Here is a 19,285-nt window from a genome sequence, read left to right on the forward strand (position 1 = left end):
TCTTCAAGCATTACTCCATGATTTTGAAAGTGATTATGTAAAATCTAGTTAGGAATTTTGATTTTGATTTTTAATTTCGTCTCTCTCTCTTTGTTAGTCTTGTTTCATGATGCCCTCACATCATATTCTAGTCCCTGCTTTACACAGCATTTCCGAAAGAAAATAACCCATTCAACAAGTCTGGTGCTATGGTAACAACTAGAAAGCATCTGCTAGATCTGCTTTTTGCATTCTTATTGTAACTGCAATGATTACAAATGCTGAATAATTGCAATCCCCTCTACTTAAATGACCCTCATTTTTGCGTGTTGAAAATGTAGGAACCACAAGTGATGACTTGTGGTCATAAGTTGATCATTATTCTTTGTTTGCTCAGCTCATGGGGATTTGATAGAATTTATATGTATCTCCGAAAATTGCCTGTAAGGTTTATGCATTTTTGATTATATCTTGCCCATGGGCTATTTGTTGTCTTTGCAGCTGGACCTCAATCCAGATGACCAGACAGACGGTGGAGTGGTCAGTTCAGAGAAAGCGAGTGAAGCTGGAGACATCCCAGGTTTGTACTGACCAGTACAATATGATACAAAACATGTGATATATCATACAGTTGCATGCTTCTAGTTAGGGTTCTATGCTGTGGGGTATGGATAGTATCATGTTACTAATAAGAAACATTATGAACTAGAGGAGCACTTTGAGAGCGCAGACCTCCCCCAAGCATGCAGCTCATTTCCACCACTGATCTTGTTCTTCCATGGAGATATCAGTGATTTCCACCCATACGTACTTATAGCATTGTGTGCTGAAAGTCGCCCAATTTCCCAATGTAGAAGCCTTTGTTACGTCACAAACCCTCAGCTGCACGGCGCGCCTCGCCCTAGCAGATAGCAGAAACTAGAGCACGCACTTTAGTGCGTGCATGCAAACCTCAAATACGTGCAGCCCGAACTCCCAAGTTCATTGACCCTACCTGCCAAAATATCAAAAATCCTTCATAAATTCCCCCCAAATTATAGGATCACTACCAAAATTTAATCATCTGTTACTTGTATATCATTCTAAACCTTTCCTGCAAGTTCAATCCAAATCCGTTAACTACTTTTTGAGTTATTTTGCACACAAACAAACAAACCAACGGTAACGAAAACATAACCTCCTCCCTTGGCGGAGGTAATTATGATAGATGCCTGACTTATATTATGTAGAAGTTCAATAGTACCATAGCATGGTTAGCTTGGTCTATACTGAAATTCAGAGTATAAAGTGAGATAACAGGCTGGCACAAAATTTGTAGTTGAATCAAAGCAGAGATAGCAAGTTACCATACCTATTTCCCAGCATCTTGAAATCAGTGTCAGCGTTGATCTTGAAGAGGAGTAACGTGTTCTCATGTAGCAGTATACTGGCTTAATGGCAGAATCATCCAGAATGGTGCAAGTATAGTTTTGAAGGATTAGAGACACAGTGCAGTCATGCTAGTATTCTCTGGGATGACATTGCTCTTAATAGCAACCGAGTGATACAGAGTTTATCTTTTGTTGTACGTACGTGCATTATCCTCACCCTGAGGGCTGGCAAATTGAATTTTCAATTTCAATAGTGTATATAAGTATAAAAATATCAATCACATACATATATTTGTCACTGCCCCTCCTGTCCACCCCCTCCCCCCTCCTCCACCACATAACAGACCTTGGATACTGCAGCGAGGCTGTCATCACAGCCTTCATCAAAAAGTTTGTTCCCAAGGCGGTGGTGGCAGAGAACATTGGCACGGAGCTCTCCTACCAGCTGCCCCTGAGCCCCGGCCGCAACCGGGACCTGTCGAAGCTCTTCTGCGAGCTGGAGATGAACATGAGCAAGCTGTACGTCAGCAGCTACGGCCTCTCGGACACTTCTTTGGAAGAGGTACAACTTTAAGCCATCAAGTCCCAATAAGGCTTATTTCTGTTTCTCAGTGGCATATTTTTTGTGAAAATTGTTTATTATTCATTATTGTGTTTCAATATGAAGCAGAGTAAAAAAAAACACTTTTTAATTTGAGCCCATTGTCATTCATATATGATTGCTTGTTTTGATGGGAGAATTCCTTTAAGCTCCTTATTGCTAAATTTGATACTGGTTCTTAAGTTGGCAACTCACTTGGGATGATGGAAATTTCTCTTTTCCTCACAAAGTGGCAAATTTGTGTAGATTTCAATCATGATAAATATTTCTGAAAATTCCATATAATCTCTCTCCAAAGTGTAATAAGTAGAATGAAGTTCATACACGGTGTAAGTGCCGATTTGATGTAGCCTGTTGTCAATCTCTGTTCAACTGGACGGTGCTTCTCTTCAACATTTTGTGTCGATAGGTCTTCCTGGCGGTGACCGAGGAGAACGAGATGGTGGACATGCAGCCGGGAACCACAGACATCGCCACAGACGGCGGCCGCCTGCCCAGGCCCTTCATGGGGCGGGGCAGCATGAGGCGCAGGCACTACCGGATGCCCTCCGCCTCCTCCATCAACCTCAGCATCAATGAGGAGACCGAGGGTCTGCTGTCCAATGACGGTGAGTTTAACGTTGGCAATGGGTGCGGTCTTCTGGTTTAGAAGATGTGAAGAATCATCTCAGTGATGATGGTGGTGATGGTGGTGATGATGGTGGTGATGATGGTGATGATGATGGTGATGATGGTGGTGATGATGGTGGTGATGGTGGTGATGGTGTGGTGATGATGATGACGACGATGACGATGATCATGATCATGATGGTGACAACGATGATGACGATGATGACGATGATGATGATGAAGAAGAAGAAGAACAATGAGATGTACAAATGTACTACAGGTGTAGAGAAAATGGGAGGTAGGGTATTGGTATAAGTCAGTCATGTAAAGAAGAGTGGTTAACAATGAAAATGATTAACAGGCAGAATGGAGGGACTGATAGTAGTGGTATCGAATCTTAGCATGCAATAAAGAGAAGAGGAGGAGGATGTGATCTTCTCTGTTGTTATGGTAAAGCGGGTACAGTGTATGTTAACTAGCTTTGATGGTTTTTATTGTGTAAGGGAGCAATTGATAAGTAGAAAACAGTCATGAATGTATGTGATGTTGATGGAAGAAGGTAACAGAGAATGTGATAAGGATACTACGATGGACTCAGTAATAGATAAGTTTACCACCTATCTGATGACACATTTGATTTGTAAGGGTTTTCATTATCACAACTTTTCTCCTCCCTCTAGTCGTGGATGCCGTACACCAGCAGGTTGCTTCTCGACCTCCTCCACCCCCTCCGACTGGTGACGGGGAAGGTGACAACAATGTAGATAGCGCGGGAGATGCCACACCCATGGCTGCCCTACAGAGAGAACCCTTACAGAGACAAGATGGTAAGGTTTCTTCCTGCTTCATCATCTCCACTTCGAAAGTGGGTTGGAAGTCTTTGCATTGAATCTTTTTGCTTCGATTCCATCTGATTTCATTTCGTCTTTACAAAATCGATCTTCAAGATGAGACCCGGTTTGGTTTGGTATGATTATATGACTTTTAAAAGACACCACAAAATTGCTATTGAGATTGTCTTTCATAGGGTGCATGTGGAAAATATGGATGTTTCAGCCGAACAAGCAAATTATTCCTAGTTGTGTTATGTTGGAACAGTCACCCTGTCAGTAGAAAATTGTCACTTTAAAATTCATGTCTAGCATAGATTGCATGGTTTCTTTTCTGCACCACAGGACCCACATGTCTGGTCTTATTGAGTGACCCAAAATAGGGCTTTCTTTCTGTAAATTGTTGATTTGTTACTCTTATTTTGTGGAAGCACTTTTAGATTTATCACTACCACTTGTAGCTCTACTTGAAGATGCACTTAGTATAGCTGTATCAGAATTGAAGATGTTTGATCCGCTGACAGCTAGAATAAACATCTTGAATGTATCAAATGTGTCATTGAAATACAAGTGTCATGGAACAGAACGTATATTTTAGATGTTCCTTGTTGGGATATCTCATGTAGCTTTCTATTTTTTAGGGCAGAAAAACAATCATGCAAATATTCTCATAATATCTTACAAGAAATCCATAGGTATTCAAGTTCAATTAATTAGTGTAAATTTGTACAATAGAGTGCCTAGTAGAAACGTTTGGTATGCTCCTCTGGCTGTAAATTTTGGAGGAATGCCGAAAAGTTTATTAATAGTGATCACCTGTTCATCGGCAATAACACAATATCGTCATTTGGGATTGATTAATTTATTGACTTCTTGCTTTAATGCCGCCCATCTATTCATATGGTGAGTACAAATGTGAACAATTTATATCTTTGAATGTGAAATGATAGTGGTGAAATGAAGTAGAGACAAATTATAGTTTACCTGAGTGAACCCTCCAAATATGCCAACCAAAATTAAGTTTTAGCTCACTGAAAGTTAATTTGCAATTTGCATGTGCAGATATTGCTACAGTTGTATGTCAGAGTGGGTGAAAGATTTTTGTTTTTCTTTTGGAAAAATTGCAAAACATTCTAACATGTTGATATTGGGGAAAGGGCAACTAATAATTTGGTGTTTGGTTTTTTGTGGGTTTTTTTTTTCCATTCATTAAAGACCAAGATGATTTTTTTTTTTTGGTTCTATTTGTATGTTGCAAGTAATAAACAGAGATGACTTTGCCCTATTTTGAAAAAGGAGGACAAGTGATGTCAAGAAAAACAGATTAATTTTCTGGATGAAAACAAGCAAAGTTGTGTGGAAGAAGATTTGCATGTTATAGTGCAACCAGTAAACACGTTTTCTTTTTGGAGGGGGCACATTAGAAAATACATTTGTGAGTACATAAATGAATACTGTTTACTCTAAAAAATTCTGTCATCATTGAGTGAGTGGTGTATTCAAAATGGTATTTCAGCAAAGGCTGTCTGCTTGGTGGCTCTTTTCAATGTGGGGCAATGTCATCTACCTTTTTACAGTTTCGTTTCTTGCTTCCTCTACCACTGCGACCAATGTTCTCTTTTACTTGACGTGAATTTTTTTTTTTTTTTGATCGAAAAGAAAGACCATCGTTGAGATCAGGAGATACATGTATAAGTTCAAATATAGAAAAGAAGTTTGTTCCATATTCATATGTATATTTTTTAATTTATTGCATACTGAACTTTTTCCTGAGTGCAGCCGAAATGGGGGTAGGGAGCACGGAAGCTCAAGGTGCATCTGGTGGTTTCAGGCCGGCAATGAAAGGTCATAAAAGGGTCAAAGGTCATGCGCGTCAGGTCAGCTTTAGCCAGCAGGAGGGTAGGTTGCCGAGTGACAAACTAACTCAACCGAAAAGAAAACGAAATGTGAATTCTTGTGAAACTCACCGCATGAATGAGAAATTTCTAACAGTAGACAAGTTGATTCTAACAAACAAACTAAACTCTGCAGATACAGAAAGTTTCATATTCAAGTTGGTGGAAGTTTAATTTTGTTGTGATATAACTATAACACTGCGGCACGATGTAAAGGTTTATTTGTTGTTTGTTGGAATAAGCACGTCTGTCGTGATGTTCATGGTATGTTTTGTCAAGTCTAAACAGAGCCATCGATCTATGTATGAGTGCGCATAATCTCTGACCCACTGTCGTTTCATCTCTTGTTCTTCCTAATAGTATATTTTCATCTTCTGGAAAGTGATATAGAGGGCGACAAAATTCAAATGCTGCCAGCTTTTGTGTGTTGTGATGGAGTGACATATATACAATCATTCTTTAGCTCTTTACATATCTCTTGAAATAGGTGCTACACATAAATACTTCATTATTCAACAATGAATGTAAAAATAATCACTCATTGATTTAGGAAAATTTGTATTTGATTCCAATCAGCAGAGATAAACAGAGTTCAATTTTGACCATAGAAGCTGCTATTGTGGAATAGTCAGCAATGTTTGTGTTTACTTATTATAAATTACATGTATTCTGCACAAATCAGCACCATAAATTTTGCGCATTGGCTATTAAAGATATAAAGATAAAAGCATTTCTCGATGCTTCGCATTTGATGGTGCTTTCCCTCGTAGTGTAAATATTCAAGGGCTTTATTTTGACCAAAAAAAATGCAATGTGTGACAAGCTGAAGCAATCATTCGGCCGCCAAATCCAGCACATCTTACTGCAGCAGCTTGTACGTAGTCATTTACATGTACTTGCGCCACCATGCAATTGCGCCTGGTGCTAAATGATGAAGCGTAGTACTTACGTGGAATCTTGAGATGTGATTTGAAGTAGTGGACGTTGTTATTGTGATCGGGAGGTTAGCTTTCTCTTCTTCCTCGTTCCACTGGTCTTTCTCAACCCGTTATGCTTTTCCTTTGGGAGCATTTCGTGATCTGTTCTGCCTTGGTGGCGTCCCGTAATCACTGCATGCTGTGTTGACGTATCGTAGAGACAACCTGCATGTTTTCCTCTTTGTCTGTCTAGCCAGATTAATTCACCTAGCCTTGAACTTGTACTTGTCTTGTGTCACACACATCAGCTGAATCATAGCATTCAGCAACATTTTCTTTACCCTACGATGTCTTGAAAATAATCCACTAACCAATCCATACCGCACTTATGTTCTTGAAGTGTGGTAATCATCCTGTGTATATGTGGGTCAAAATAACAACAACAATAAAACTATATGTTTGCATATAAAGAAAAAAAAGAGCAAAAAACAAAATGAAAAAAAAAATCCCTTCTGAATACTGGTGACCGTTTTTCTTTAGTTCTCTACCATCTACATGATGGATCCATCTTTTATGATAATTGAGTAGAAAATGTGAATGAGGAATGAATGACCAGGCATATACGTGTACATGAGTACATACATTTGTAGGTGTGCCCATACACTTGGCACACCTTGTGTGCAGTAGAGATTTTGGGCTATCTTTGTTTAGTTTATAAGAAGAGTCATAAAGTATGTGATGAATTTGGAGAATGTTAGATTTAATTGACAGATCATGTCTTGTTTGTTCAGAGATTTTTGGAGTTTTTGTTTAGGAGTTGTCTTTATTCAAGAATTTTAATGCAAAGGAAGATTTAAGGTTTTTTAAAGTAATGTTATGATCAAATAGAGTATTTTTTCTGTGATACTGCATCTTTTACCTAAAAAATATGTTTAAATATATTATTAAGATTGTCACTATTTTTTTTCAGTGATATTGCGTCTTTTACATGAAAATTGTTTTTAAAGATATTCTTAAAAATGTCACATATATTTTCATTATTTTATTTGTTTTCTGTAGATTGATAAAAATGTATACATCAGTTTTTGCATTTAAACACTTTCATTTGTAGATACAGTGCATGAGTGTGACAGGAGATAAAGTGTGTCATGTATGTAAAGATCATCACTAACAAGCTAAAAAGATATCTAATCCATCATTATCAAAGTGAATTCTTTGCAGTCAAACTGAGTTTACTGGGCCATACTTGTTTGTCAACAATTGTGATGTGTTGAATTTGCACCATTCTTTGTTACTGCTGTGCTTTAAAAAATGATATATTATCATTTGAAGAAGATTTGAATCAATTCCTTTGATCTAGAAAGGAAATTATTTAATTAGAATGACAAACAGATGAAGGCAACTTTGATGATAAAATTAATTATCAAAGTGTATCTTATTCAACCCAATCAAGGGCCTCAAATATGTGCCCACATTGTACCTGTGTCTGCAAGTGGCTTTGGTAGTAGAGTTAGGGTTAGTCTTGATGAATTTGAATTTTTTTATACTTTTTATACTACAAAACACTGTGCAGAATTGTAGAACGTTAGAAGAAGCTATCATGAGTATCCATTGATCAGCAAACACTGCTCCATTCTAAATATCAATTCTGTAGTTAATTCCTTTTGTTATTGTTGTGCGTTGAGTGTCATTTTTGAACAGAAAGGGTTTGAGAAGTTGCCCCAGAGATTTTTTTAACTTGTTTGTATTTTTTTTTATCATTATTTTTTTCTCCTCCTTATGCCAACCTGACCAAACCTCACACTGTTTTCGTACGTTACCATAGTAACCGTGCTGACTCCCCCAGCCCACGCACAAGAAGTGCTGGACTTGAGCAACAAGCGAGTGACGGGACTGAAGCTGATCAGGCGCCAGTTTGCCGCCCTCTTCTTCAAACGATTCCACCACGCCCGCCGGAGCAAGAAGGGCTTCCTTGCCCAGGTTCGTACACGCATTAGACAAGTTGCAGACTCTATATGCCAAATATTTTGTGAGGTTTTTTATTTTCACGTACTTCCCAAATCGAGTGCTATTTGCAAATGTAAAGACACATGGAAATATTGACTCTAATCTCATCATGTATGTGACGGCGTGCACGCATACATTTTTCCATTCAGTACTGTACTCCACGATCGCGAATTTAACCACTGGCGGAATTGTCGGGAAGTCCCGATTTGCGAAAAAATTAGACTTGCAAAATATATGGTGTATACAGTATTACTCGTGTCATTGCAGAGCAGCATCCTGTATAAATGTTCTATTTCGCAGCATTTCTGTTTCTACACAAATATCACTCATTATCTGATATATTGCCTCCTGTAACGCAAGTACTGTTAAGGAAAAAGCATCGAGATCATGACGTGTTGAAACACTATTGAGTGACTCATTACACATTTGCATCCTTCTGGAATCATTTCTCTCGACCGACAGCCCGGAATGTGTGTCGTTGGACAGCACAAAGTAGCAAGATACATGTATAGCAAGTCATCTGCTTCTGTGGCAAATGGGTCAGTCTGCCCTCGTGCCCTCTTAATTTCTCTAAAAGTGAGGGGCAATTATTTTTTATGCCTCTGAAGAAGATGTACATGTATTTGCTTTGTTTGAATCTGTTGTCACCTTTACTGCATACATGTTGTATGTGATCTTGCAGTAAAAAAGCAACAAAAGTTGCTAGGTAAAATATTTGAGGTGAAAATTCTGAAAACAGTATTTATTCTTCACATTGCATGATTTACAAACTTCAGATTCTAATAGGAAAGGGGGGTAATGCTGTCAGAAAATACCCAAGATCCTACACCTGCTGAATCGATCCCAAACAAATATTTTCATTGGACCTACCTGAAAATCAACCCGATGAAAACTTTGAGTTGGTTGTGTTGATGCAGAGTCAAATCATGATGTTGGTGGAATTTTGTTGCAGTGTCCTTGATTAATTTGAGGGTTTAATCATTTCTTGATCTCTTTGGTCCCACTCCAGGTGATTCTGCCAGTGATCTTCGTATGCTTCTCCATGCTGTTTGCCACCCTCATCCCGCCGATCCAACAACCTTCCGCCCTCAAGCTGGTGCCGGGTCTCTACGGACCAGACAACTACGTCTTCTACAGCCAGGACAGCCCTAGCAACCCTGTCTCTGTTGCCATGGAGGATGCGCTCCTCAACGGACCAGGCCTCGGCGTCAGGTGCATGCCGAACTCCGACAGCCCGTGAGTTTCTTTCTTATATGCTGCCTTGCAGTGGCATGCTGGTATCATATTCATTACCTTTCTTCAGTTGTTATGTCTGCCATTTTTTGGAGTATCTTGTTTGATTGCAGATCCTTGAAATCAACTCTGCATCTGTGTTAGTACTGATATGTGTGAGGCCTTAAATATTGCTTTACAATTTTAGTCTGACGATTTCTTGTGGTATTATCGTAACATGATGTACATCCGATACTTGGTAATTGCGTAGTGTTGCTACAAAAGTCCAGCAAATGTCACATTATTTCCTATTTTATTGTACTGGCAAACTAGGGAATGACATAGCATTCACTGAGAATAATTTCAATGGTGGCTTGTCTCTGGCCACTTTACTTATAGGATATCTATTTCTCATTATTGTAATCATATGCACAAGAGTGCTGTGATGTGTCTGTGCTGTCTTTATATGAGTGAGTAAAAAATCCTGTAAGAGTTAATTTCACTGCTGCTACGATCCTACAGTGCTTCAAGGGCTTAACTTCAAAATACCAGTGATACAATGTAGACCTACTCCTCCCAAACTCAGGGACTGATGTGTAATTAATACAATACTTAATGAGGGTCTCATGTGATGCTTCGTACAGATATCCTTGTGAGCCGGACATCGCCACCAACTGGTCCAAGCCACCCAAGCCGTACTTCCCTGACTACCTGTACGAAGACTTCAACCAGCGGAACCTCAGCTGCACCTGTGAACTGGGCTTCCAGAGCTGTGACGTAGGGGCGGAGGGGTTGCCCCCACCTACCAGGGTGGAGCCCACCACCGACTACCTGCAGAACATGAGCAGCACCAACATCAGCTCCTACATAGTCAAAACTATGGAAGATTTCATCCTCAACAGGTACAGACATCCTCTGGGATGGTGCTTATCCTAACAAGATGAGTGAATCCCCCTCCTCTATTCCCCCCCCCCCCCCCCCCCCCCCTCTTGCAACAACCAACCCCCTTGGCCACTTGCCTATTGCTATTAAAAACTCTTGGTGGGCAGTTGAAAAATCATATGAGCACTTTTACAGTGACAAGTATTGGGCTCCTGCCCAGTCAATTTCCATTCACTGAAAGATGGAGAAAGTTATTGTAATGTCTTGCCTCCCACAGCTCTTTCAGTGCTCGTTAGGATTCCATGTCTTTGTGTGCAGGACATTCAAATTTGTATGAAGCATAGAAATCATTGGTCAACCGACTTTGACCACTGTCAATAGTCGTCTTGTTTATTCATAATTCTTTTGGTTTACGTGCGGATAGATTGGTATGAAGATTGCTCACCATTCCTTGACTGCATTCAGTTCTTCGACTATGAGAGAATGAACCATCTGGAGTTGAAAGTGGAAACATGAGGAAAGTTTTAAGTCATTATTTGTGGTTGAATCAAGTCTTAACAAGAATTGAACATTATTGGCAAGTTTTCCATGCACTTGCTGTTACATTCTACTGGTGACGTAAATGGTCGAACATGGCACAGTCTGGCAAGAGTGAATAATGTTTATATTTGCTATTGTTGATCAATATCAGGATATCGGGCCCATTGCATAAAACTCCAACCGGATTTTTTTCCGGTTGAAATCACAAAATTCCGGTTGGAAGCTCCCAACCAGAGTTTTTATGCAACGGATTTTACATCCTTAGGTTAGCAACCTTAAAAAATTCAGGTTGGGCAAATCCCAACCTGAATTTTTTAGGGTTGCTAAAAAGGTTTTATTCAACGGGACCCAGGACATCAGGATATCAAAATTTTCATACATGGAGTCCTTGACAGATCTTGAAATGCCCTCATCTCCAAGAGTAATTCACAGATTTTACACGCTATGCTTTTCTTGTGAATTTCCTCTTTTCCATATAGAGTTACAAAACAAGATTGCATTGCTTACTTGTTTATTTATCTAAAAACCAAAATTGATACTATTATTATATTGTATCCATGTTTTGTTGAAACTTACGTGATTCAAAGTTCCGTAAAATATTATGTTCTCATGTAAGCATTATGTATATTGCTTTGTATTACTTTGTATGGAAATAAAATCATTGGAATTGAATGGAATATGTAGTTGCATACAAAAGGAAAATGAAATGTGGGCGTAGTCGTATGAAATTAGTCAGCAAGAGGTATAGAATTAGCCAGAGTCGCTCTTACTTATATGTGTGTTTTCCTGCATGTGATCACCGCAGATAGAAGTTAGCACTGAATACAGAGAGTAGAGAGCACCATTATGCTGTGGTCTTGATGTTGTCGTTGCTATGGTGATTGCGTGCAGGTATGGTGGACTGAGTTTCATCGAGGACAATGAAGATGCTCTGATCAGTTTCAACGAGAGTCGTGCTCTCATCCGAGAGTGGATCAGGATCAACCAGTCCCAGAACTCTGGAGGCAACTCGGTAAGTCCTAGTCCCTTCTTCTTCTGTCCCTGGGACTTTGTGGCAGAGTACCATGGCTCTGTATTTGTACCCTCTAAGTCTTATTTTCTGTGATACTTTTACTTGTGGGAGCATCATTGATGTTCAATATGTTTTTGTTGATTTTCAAACAGATGTGAAGGTTGAAACAAGGAAAAAGGTGAAGGGGACAATGTTGTCATTTGATTTTTCCATACATATTCCTCATCTATCGTTTCTATGTAATTCTCATTGCGCACTCAGCTGGCATGAAAATGTGTTTTGGGGCAGTGTTTCAGAAATTGTTAATATCTAATGGATGTATATATTATTTTTTGTGCAATGCTTAAGCATTAAGCAACTGTGTCAAAGCAATGACAACAACCTATAAAAAGAGAAAATAACCATGTTCTAATGTTTTAGGATGAGAGATTAAGATTTGAAAAGCATCATTTGCATTGGAGACTGTTAATGGTAATGGATTAAGTGTCACTATTGTAGAATATCCCTCTTTTTTTTCCCAATTCTTTCATCTTTCTTTTTTTGTATTTCAGGAATTCCTGCCCTCAAAAAACACTATTCAAGAGCTGTACGAAGTTCTGGCCTCATTGACAACACCCTCAAATGTGAAGGTGTGTATCCTATAGGCCTACAGTGTACATGTCCTTCTGTGCAGACTGTGATGATCCTTAAAAAGAAAATGTTGTGTACCTTCTGTCTTCTTTGTTTAACTATCTCTTCAGCCACAGCAAAAATGATGTGATGATGGTGTGTTTCCTCAGCTAGTAGCGTTTGAACATTCATTACAGTGCTATCAATCAAGCAGTTATGCAAGTTGTCAAAACAATTGATTTAACTGTTGGTATGTTTTTGCATGTCGGAAATCTGAATTAGCTTCAAAGATGACAAAATGATAAGTCATATTGCATTGTAAGCTTTTAAACAACTCTTGATATTTTGTTATGCAATGTCTCTTGTATAGTATTCCAATTTCATTCAGTTTTCTGGTATGAAAGAAATCAGTCATCTGACGATAAATGTCAAATAAACAGATTAGTGGTTTCTTTGAGTGTGATTTAAGTTCTGAAATGTAGCAAATGTCATTGTACTATTCCAAGAAGTGATAAATTTATCATAAAGAGTCGGATGAAATGGATGATAACTGACAAACATCTTCCAATGTTGACTTAGTTTCTCCATGGTAATCTTTTTTTTTTTCAGGTGTGGTGGGATAACAACGGCTGGCACGCCCTTCCCATCTTCATGAACGTGATGAACAACCTGCTGCTGAGGGCACACATCGACTCGGCCAACAGCAGCCGTTACCACGGCATCTCCATCACGTCCCACCCCATCAACTTCACTGACACCCAGCTGGACGAAAAGATCCAGTAAGACTAAACGTCAAATCACATTTTTCATTTCTAGATATGTGGGATTTTATGTTCGGGCCCGCTCCTACATAATGACATAAATGTCCTTATAAGCGTCAATCAATAACTTTGCTGTGTGTTCAATTCTTAAAGGCAGTTAATGCAGTTGCAATTGCCACCATAGAGGTTTTCTGGTCCATGAGTGAAAGACAAAAGGGAAGGTGTAAATTCTAATCCTGTTGGTTGTAGTCATTGTGTACAGTGCTCAGCATTAGATTTAAATAGATAGCAAGCAATTCTCTCCAAAGCGTGATAGGGATTGTGTTTTGAAGAGGTTGCATGCATCTATTACCAATTCTTGAAATTGGAAAAAAAAAGACCTGTAAACTAAATGTAATTTATGACATTGAGGAAATAAAGTTGCCAACAATGTTGGCGTCATATTTTCCTTCTCTGATGTTGTTTGCATTGCTCATTTTGTCTCACAAGGTCTCAGTCGTCTGTAAATCTAGCCGTGGCCATGTTTGTCCTCTTCGCTCTGGCTTTTGTGCCGGCGAGCTTCGTCGTCTTCATCATCAGCGAGCGGACGTCAAAGGCAAAACACCTGCAGATCGTCAGCGGTGTAAACCCCACGGTGTACTGGATCAGTAACTTCTGCTGGGATATGGTAAGTGATGTGTAACAATATATGATTAGTGTGGTGTGTGTGATCCTGTTGAAGTGTAGTCATTGTGTCTGAGTAAAATGTCATGTGCATTTAAATGTAGAGTGTATCTATGTTCAAGGATGTAGTAAACATGTCCAAATGTGTGTAGGCTGTCAGATTGGCTTGTATAATAGAGGGCAACTGATTAAATATGTAATTTAATCTAAACATTGTTTTAAAAAGTTTTTGCCAATTTGTGAGGGTTTCATGATGTTATCAACTACAATATATTTCATTACATTGCAATACAAATCAAATGTGTGAGTAGTGTGTTGGAACTGTTGAATTCTTCATGTTTTATTTTGAGCTTGAAATATCACTGTCTTTGCATCTTCCTTTAATTATTATTGTTCTTTAATCACAGATCTTCTCAAGATTGCAATGAACTGCCACAGCTAAACCTACAAAATGAAAAACAAAATCAATATAGTCTTAATCCCTTGTGTGCTTTAAGGGCCGACTGGCAGACAAAACCCCATAGTGTTGTACACACTGTCCAAAGTCCCTGGCTCAAAAAAGGGTCAAAGGTCATTTTATGTCTTTGATTTCCCTCAGGTCAACTATCTTCTGCCTGCCATGCTGACCATCATTATCTTCCTGGCATTCAAGATGACCGCCTTCACGTCTGGAGACAGTTTGCCCTGTGTGGTCCTCCTTCTCGTGCTCTATGGGTAGGTCAAAGGTCATGACATGATTTTGTAAAAAATAGTTTTTAACAGAGGCGTGATGAGGAATTTTTTATTATGCAAAAGGCAGTGGCTGAAAATGGCACAAGTAACAACTCAGCATCTTCATAATGCATCTAAACACTTATCTGTTATACTTGTGTTTTGGTATCAGAACGTCCCTTTGGGAAATGCGTGAAAGACTAATAATTTAAGTTACGAAGATATCCTGTACACTGAGGAAAGTTAAAGGAGAATTGACTCCAAATATACTTCCATTAAATGGATTTCACCAATAATATTTCATGATTCGTAACTTTTTAATGCATTGTCAGATTTCTCTTAAACTTCCCAAATGTGTTTTTAAGTCATAATTCTGCACTCTCTAAGTCCTCATATGCTTGAGGTAAATTCCCTATCCAAGAGTGGGCTAAACAGGGTCTATGATTTTCTTCCGTCTCTGATGTCGACATTCAGGTGGGCCATCATCCCAATGACGTACCCAGCAGCTTTCATCTTCAAGGTACCAAGCACTGCCTATCTGTCCATGGCATGTGGCAACATGCTTGTTGGGATCACCACAGTACTCTCCACCTACATCCTTGATTACCTTGGCAACGATAATCCGGTATGTTTATCTCTTCATCTCTCTCTCTCACTATCCATCTACTGCATCTCTATCTATCTATTGGTCTATTTGTCTATTTCTGTTTCTCTCTCTCTCTCTCTCTCTCTCTCTACCTCTCTCTACTTATCTATTTGTCTATTTCTCTCTATTTATCAATTTGTCTACACTTGTATCTCTGTTTCTGTGTTTACCTATCTAGTCATCTTTTTGTCTATCTTTTTTCTCTATCTATCTATTTTCTATATGTCTATTTGTCTATTTCTATTTCTCTCTCTATCTATCTATTTATATATTTGTCTATACCTGTTTTTCTCTGTTTATCTATCTGTCTATCTATCTGTCTATCTATCTATCTATCTATCTATCTATCTATCTATCTATCTATCTATCTATCTATCTATCTATCTATCTATCTATCTTTTTGTCTGCCCTGGTGTATAAATCGGCACCTGGCAACAGAAGGGTAATGATAATGACAGGGCATTCCAGTAGAGCAGTGAAAATACTCAGCTACTACTCTGGATAACGAAGATCTTATCAATATTATTTTTCATCACTATGCATGTTGCCTAAAAATGTAGAGAGTATTGCATGAAAAGATTTCAAACAAAACCAGACACGAAAGTTCAAGGTTGGTTGTAATTAAGGGGAAAGAGCGGAACTAACGTATGTTTCGTGCATAGTTTAGTTTATTTGTTAGAGGGATGGAATGAGTACCTCTTCCATTTCGTTCATTCCACAGCATCTCCAAGACGTGAATGTGATCCTAAAGAAGGCCTTTCTTCTCTTCCCGCCGTACTGCCTGGGACGAGGCCTGATGGACATGGCAACCAATCAACTCATGGCAGATGTCCTCAGTGTTATAGGTACGTACAGTTTACCATGTTTTGGGTCCTCATGTAAGAAACCTACCGCACAATTACATGCAGATACAGTGTTTTGATTGGGTAAAACAGCAGATGATCTTGTACTTGAGTGTTTATGGTATGTCGGGGCTAAAAACTTAAGTTGTTAGTACCGTGTGAGTTGATATTTTCTTTCATTTGAGTCATTAGTTTAGTTTGTATTATATGTACAATTGTAGTCTGAATTAATCCCAGCTACTGTATTTGTATCTACAAATTGTATGTGTGTTTGTAATGTGTGCATGTATACTGTATGTTGTTGTACATTTATATCTGTCTCTCTGTATGTGTGTATGCTGGTTGTATGTCAATCTGTTTGTATGTATGTTTGTGTGCGTGTTCAATTGTTTGTCTGTACAATATGTATACAGACTGTATGTATGTGTATATGTATGTTAGTATTTATGTGTATGTTTATGTGTTAGAAAAATAAAAGAAAGAAAAATGAAAGATTGACAAAAACAAAGAGTATAAGTGTATGCATGTTGCATGCTTGTATGTACATACAATGTATGTATACAGTATGTGTTTATGAAAGTGTGTACTATTAACAATAATTGTTCACTCTTCTTGTGCTTATTTGTACCTTCTTCCTCTTATCTTCACCCCCACCTCATCCAGGCTACGAGACCCCAGACCCACTCCACTGGGACCAGGTGGGCAAAAGTCTCTTTGCCATGTTCATCGAGGGCTTTGCCTTCTTCTTCATCACTCTCCTCATAGAGTACAGGTTCTTCATCAAGCCCAGGTAAGGCATTGGTTTCTGTGATGTACTTTTGGCAGCCTCATGCAGTCTATTAAAGGCCAGCCTCAAGCGATTAATTCTTGTCACCATCTATTGCTCCTTCAGTATCTAATATCAGAAAAATCTCTGCAGTAAAAACCATATAGTAATCTTTTGTCATTGTTGTTGTTGATATTGCAGTGATTTAGATTTTTCCTCAACAAAAAGCTTTTTCTTTATGGCCCTGCTTTAAAGCTTAGACATATTCTCTGAAATAATGGAGAATCTCATAATCTTTGTTGGAAAAACAGAAACTAGTTCCTAACTGTAAAGAGGCCTTAAAGTTTGATTACTTTTCATTCTTTAATGTTCCCAGGCTTGCAGGCTTTGGATCCTGATATTTGCCAGATCCTTTTGTTGGCACCATAAAGTTTCTCCTGCCGATTTAGTTGAAGGAATTTGAGAAGTTTGTAAAAAAAGAAGATAGAGGCAAAAAAATGCTGATATTCACATGAGTGCGCAACATTTTGCTCTGTCGCCCTCTGTAGGCACATCAATCCACCGCCGACGTCCGCCGAGCAAGAGGACGACGACGTGGTGAGGGAGAAGCACCGAGTGTTGTCGGGCAGGGCGAGGAACGATGTCATTTGCATCGAAAACCTCACCAAGGTAAAATGACTTTTCTCCTTGCTCCTTCCTTTTCTCTAGCTTGTGTGTGCATAGTTTGGTTGTTGCTGTATGAGGCAAGCTCCGGCGTATGTTTGACGGGCCGTGAGATGCGCACTTGGGAGTCCTGCATTATTGAAGTATACAATGTATGCATAAAATTCCTGCCATTGTGACAGTGGTCTAGCAATATATAGATAGATAGATAGATAGATGGATGGATGGATGGATGGATGGATGGATGGATGGATGGATGGATGGATGGATGAATGGATGGATGGATGGATAGATGAGAGATAGATACATAGATAGGATAGATAGATAAATGCATAGATAAATAGATAGAAACATGTAGATTGATAGATATAGATAAATTAATGATACTTAGATTGATAGAAAGATAGAGAGAGAGGAATATCTCTACTAAAAGCAAAATCATCGAACAGTGTGTAAACTTTCTTTGTTCACATGTTTCTATAGCAAATACATTGCAGCATTAACGAATACATGTGTCATGAAACCATTAGAATTGTCTCATTTATGCCCAGTATTAAAGTCAAATTTATCCTCAACAGGTGTATAGCACCAGCAGGGGACCCATGACGGCTGTGGACCGAATGTGTGTTGGAATCTCCAACGGGGAGGTGAGTTGAGATACATAATCTAAGGCCTATTGGAGCCAAAATTCATTTCCCTTCCCCCCCCCCCCCTTTCTTGTCCCTTTCATGGTATTGCCTGCCTGTCTGTGTGCTGATGTCATAGATTTTTTTCTCTCTTACAGACATTTCCATCTGATAACTCATAATTCAGTCATGTGTTTCTTGACATTAGTGTCCAATTCACACACGTTATACATGTGTGATTGTTTGCCTGTACTTCAAATGTTTCTGATGTAATGAAGAGTAAAATTTGGCAAATTTGTCATCTTCTGCATGTACTAAACTCTGTCACATTTAGGAGGGTGTGCGTGTTATGTGTCATACTTCCTATATTTGTTCTCTGCTTCAAAATGTAAAGCCTTGTAGTTCAGTTTTGCAAGAGTGTCCAATGATTAGGCAGTGTCAATTTAGCATTTGTCTGTTATACTTGTGGGACAAAAATCATCCTTCACATGACAAAGATAAGCCGCTGAACCCTCTGTCTCTGTCTGGTGCCGATCTACAGTGCTTTGGTCTGCTCGGTGTGAACGGGGCGGGCAAGACGACGACCTTCAAGATGCTGACGGGTGACACGAACGTGACAAGCGGGACGGCCTACGTCAACTCCTTCAGCATCCTGGAGGGCATGCAGGACGTGAACCGCAGCATGGGCTACTGCCCCCAGTTCGACGCCCTGGACGACCTCCTGACAGGGCAGGAGCACCTGGAGTTCTACGCCCGTCTCCGGGGCGTGGTCGAAGAGGAGGTCACTAAGGTAAGATGGATTCTGTACTCTTGCTATCCCTCCCTGACTCCAGTTGCTAGGTTTATCATAGTAACTCCATCCTGCTTGTGACTGTTCCTTACGTTTGGCAGAGTGGACACTGTCAACACTGTTTATCGAGTGCCTCTATTTGTCGGGAGGGAATGATAAGGGCGTTTAGTTGCCACTAAACCCATAGTGTTCGAGGCAACTTAACTCCCTTCTCATTCTCAGCCGATGAATTTGTCTGTTACCAGACTGAGCATGCATTTTTTTTAAAAGTTTTTGCTTGGTTTGTTCTTTTTTAAGACCATTATGCTGCAGCCCTGTGCATGAAGTGTGATCTTCATAGGTTCTGACTTTCTC

The 19,285-nt window shown here is 39.2% G+C and overlaps 1 protein-coding gene across 1 annotated transcript in view; it reads left to right on the forward strand.

Moving 5' to 3' along the window:
- Nucleotides 1-19,285, forward strand: part of LOC139742500 (phospholipid-transporting ATPase ABCA1-like) — a 100,359-nt gene that overhangs the window by 74,069 nt on the left and 7,005 nt on the right. Inside the window, exons 28-46 of the mRNA XM_071653070.1 lie at nucleotides 481-559; nucleotides 1,694-1,911; nucleotides 2,360-2,558; nucleotides 3,240-3,386; nucleotides 5,169-5,288; nucleotides 8,027-8,181; nucleotides 9,218-9,444; nucleotides 10,065-10,322; nucleotides 11,734-11,854; nucleotides 12,406-12,483; nucleotides 13,073-13,242; nucleotides 13,714-13,891; nucleotides 14,486-14,601; nucleotides 15,073-15,223; nucleotides 15,966-16,089; nucleotides 16,750-16,876; nucleotides 17,401-17,521; nucleotides 18,094-18,162; nucleotides 18,683-18,931. Coding sequence (XP_071509171.1) covers nucleotides 481-559; nucleotides 1,694-1,911; nucleotides 2,360-2,558; nucleotides 3,240-3,386; nucleotides 5,169-5,288; nucleotides 8,027-8,181; nucleotides 9,218-9,444; nucleotides 10,065-10,322; nucleotides 11,734-11,854; nucleotides 12,406-12,483; nucleotides 13,073-13,242; nucleotides 13,714-13,891; nucleotides 14,486-14,601; nucleotides 15,073-15,223; nucleotides 15,966-16,089; nucleotides 16,750-16,876; nucleotides 17,401-17,521; nucleotides 18,094-18,162; nucleotides 18,683-18,931 — 2,907 coding nt within the window. The remainder of the gene's footprint in view (nucleotides 1-480; nucleotides 560-1,693; nucleotides 1,912-2,359; nucleotides 2,559-3,239; nucleotides 3,387-5,168; nucleotides 5,289-8,026; nucleotides 8,182-9,217; nucleotides 9,445-10,064; nucleotides 10,323-11,733; nucleotides 11,855-12,405; nucleotides 12,484-13,072; nucleotides 13,243-13,713; nucleotides 13,892-14,485; nucleotides 14,602-15,072; nucleotides 15,224-15,965; nucleotides 16,090-16,749; nucleotides 16,877-17,400; nucleotides 17,522-18,093; nucleotides 18,163-18,682; nucleotides 18,932-19,285) is intronic.

The sequence above is a fragment of the Diadema antillarum genome, unplaced genomic scaffold, assembly GCF_040938485.1.
Source record: "Diadema antillarum isolate AM-2024a unplaced genomic scaffold, OU_Dant_1.0 scf00000003, whole genome shotgun sequence".
NCBI lineage: Eukaryota > Metazoa > Echinodermata > Echinoidea > Diadematoida > Diadematidae > Diadema > Diadema antillarum.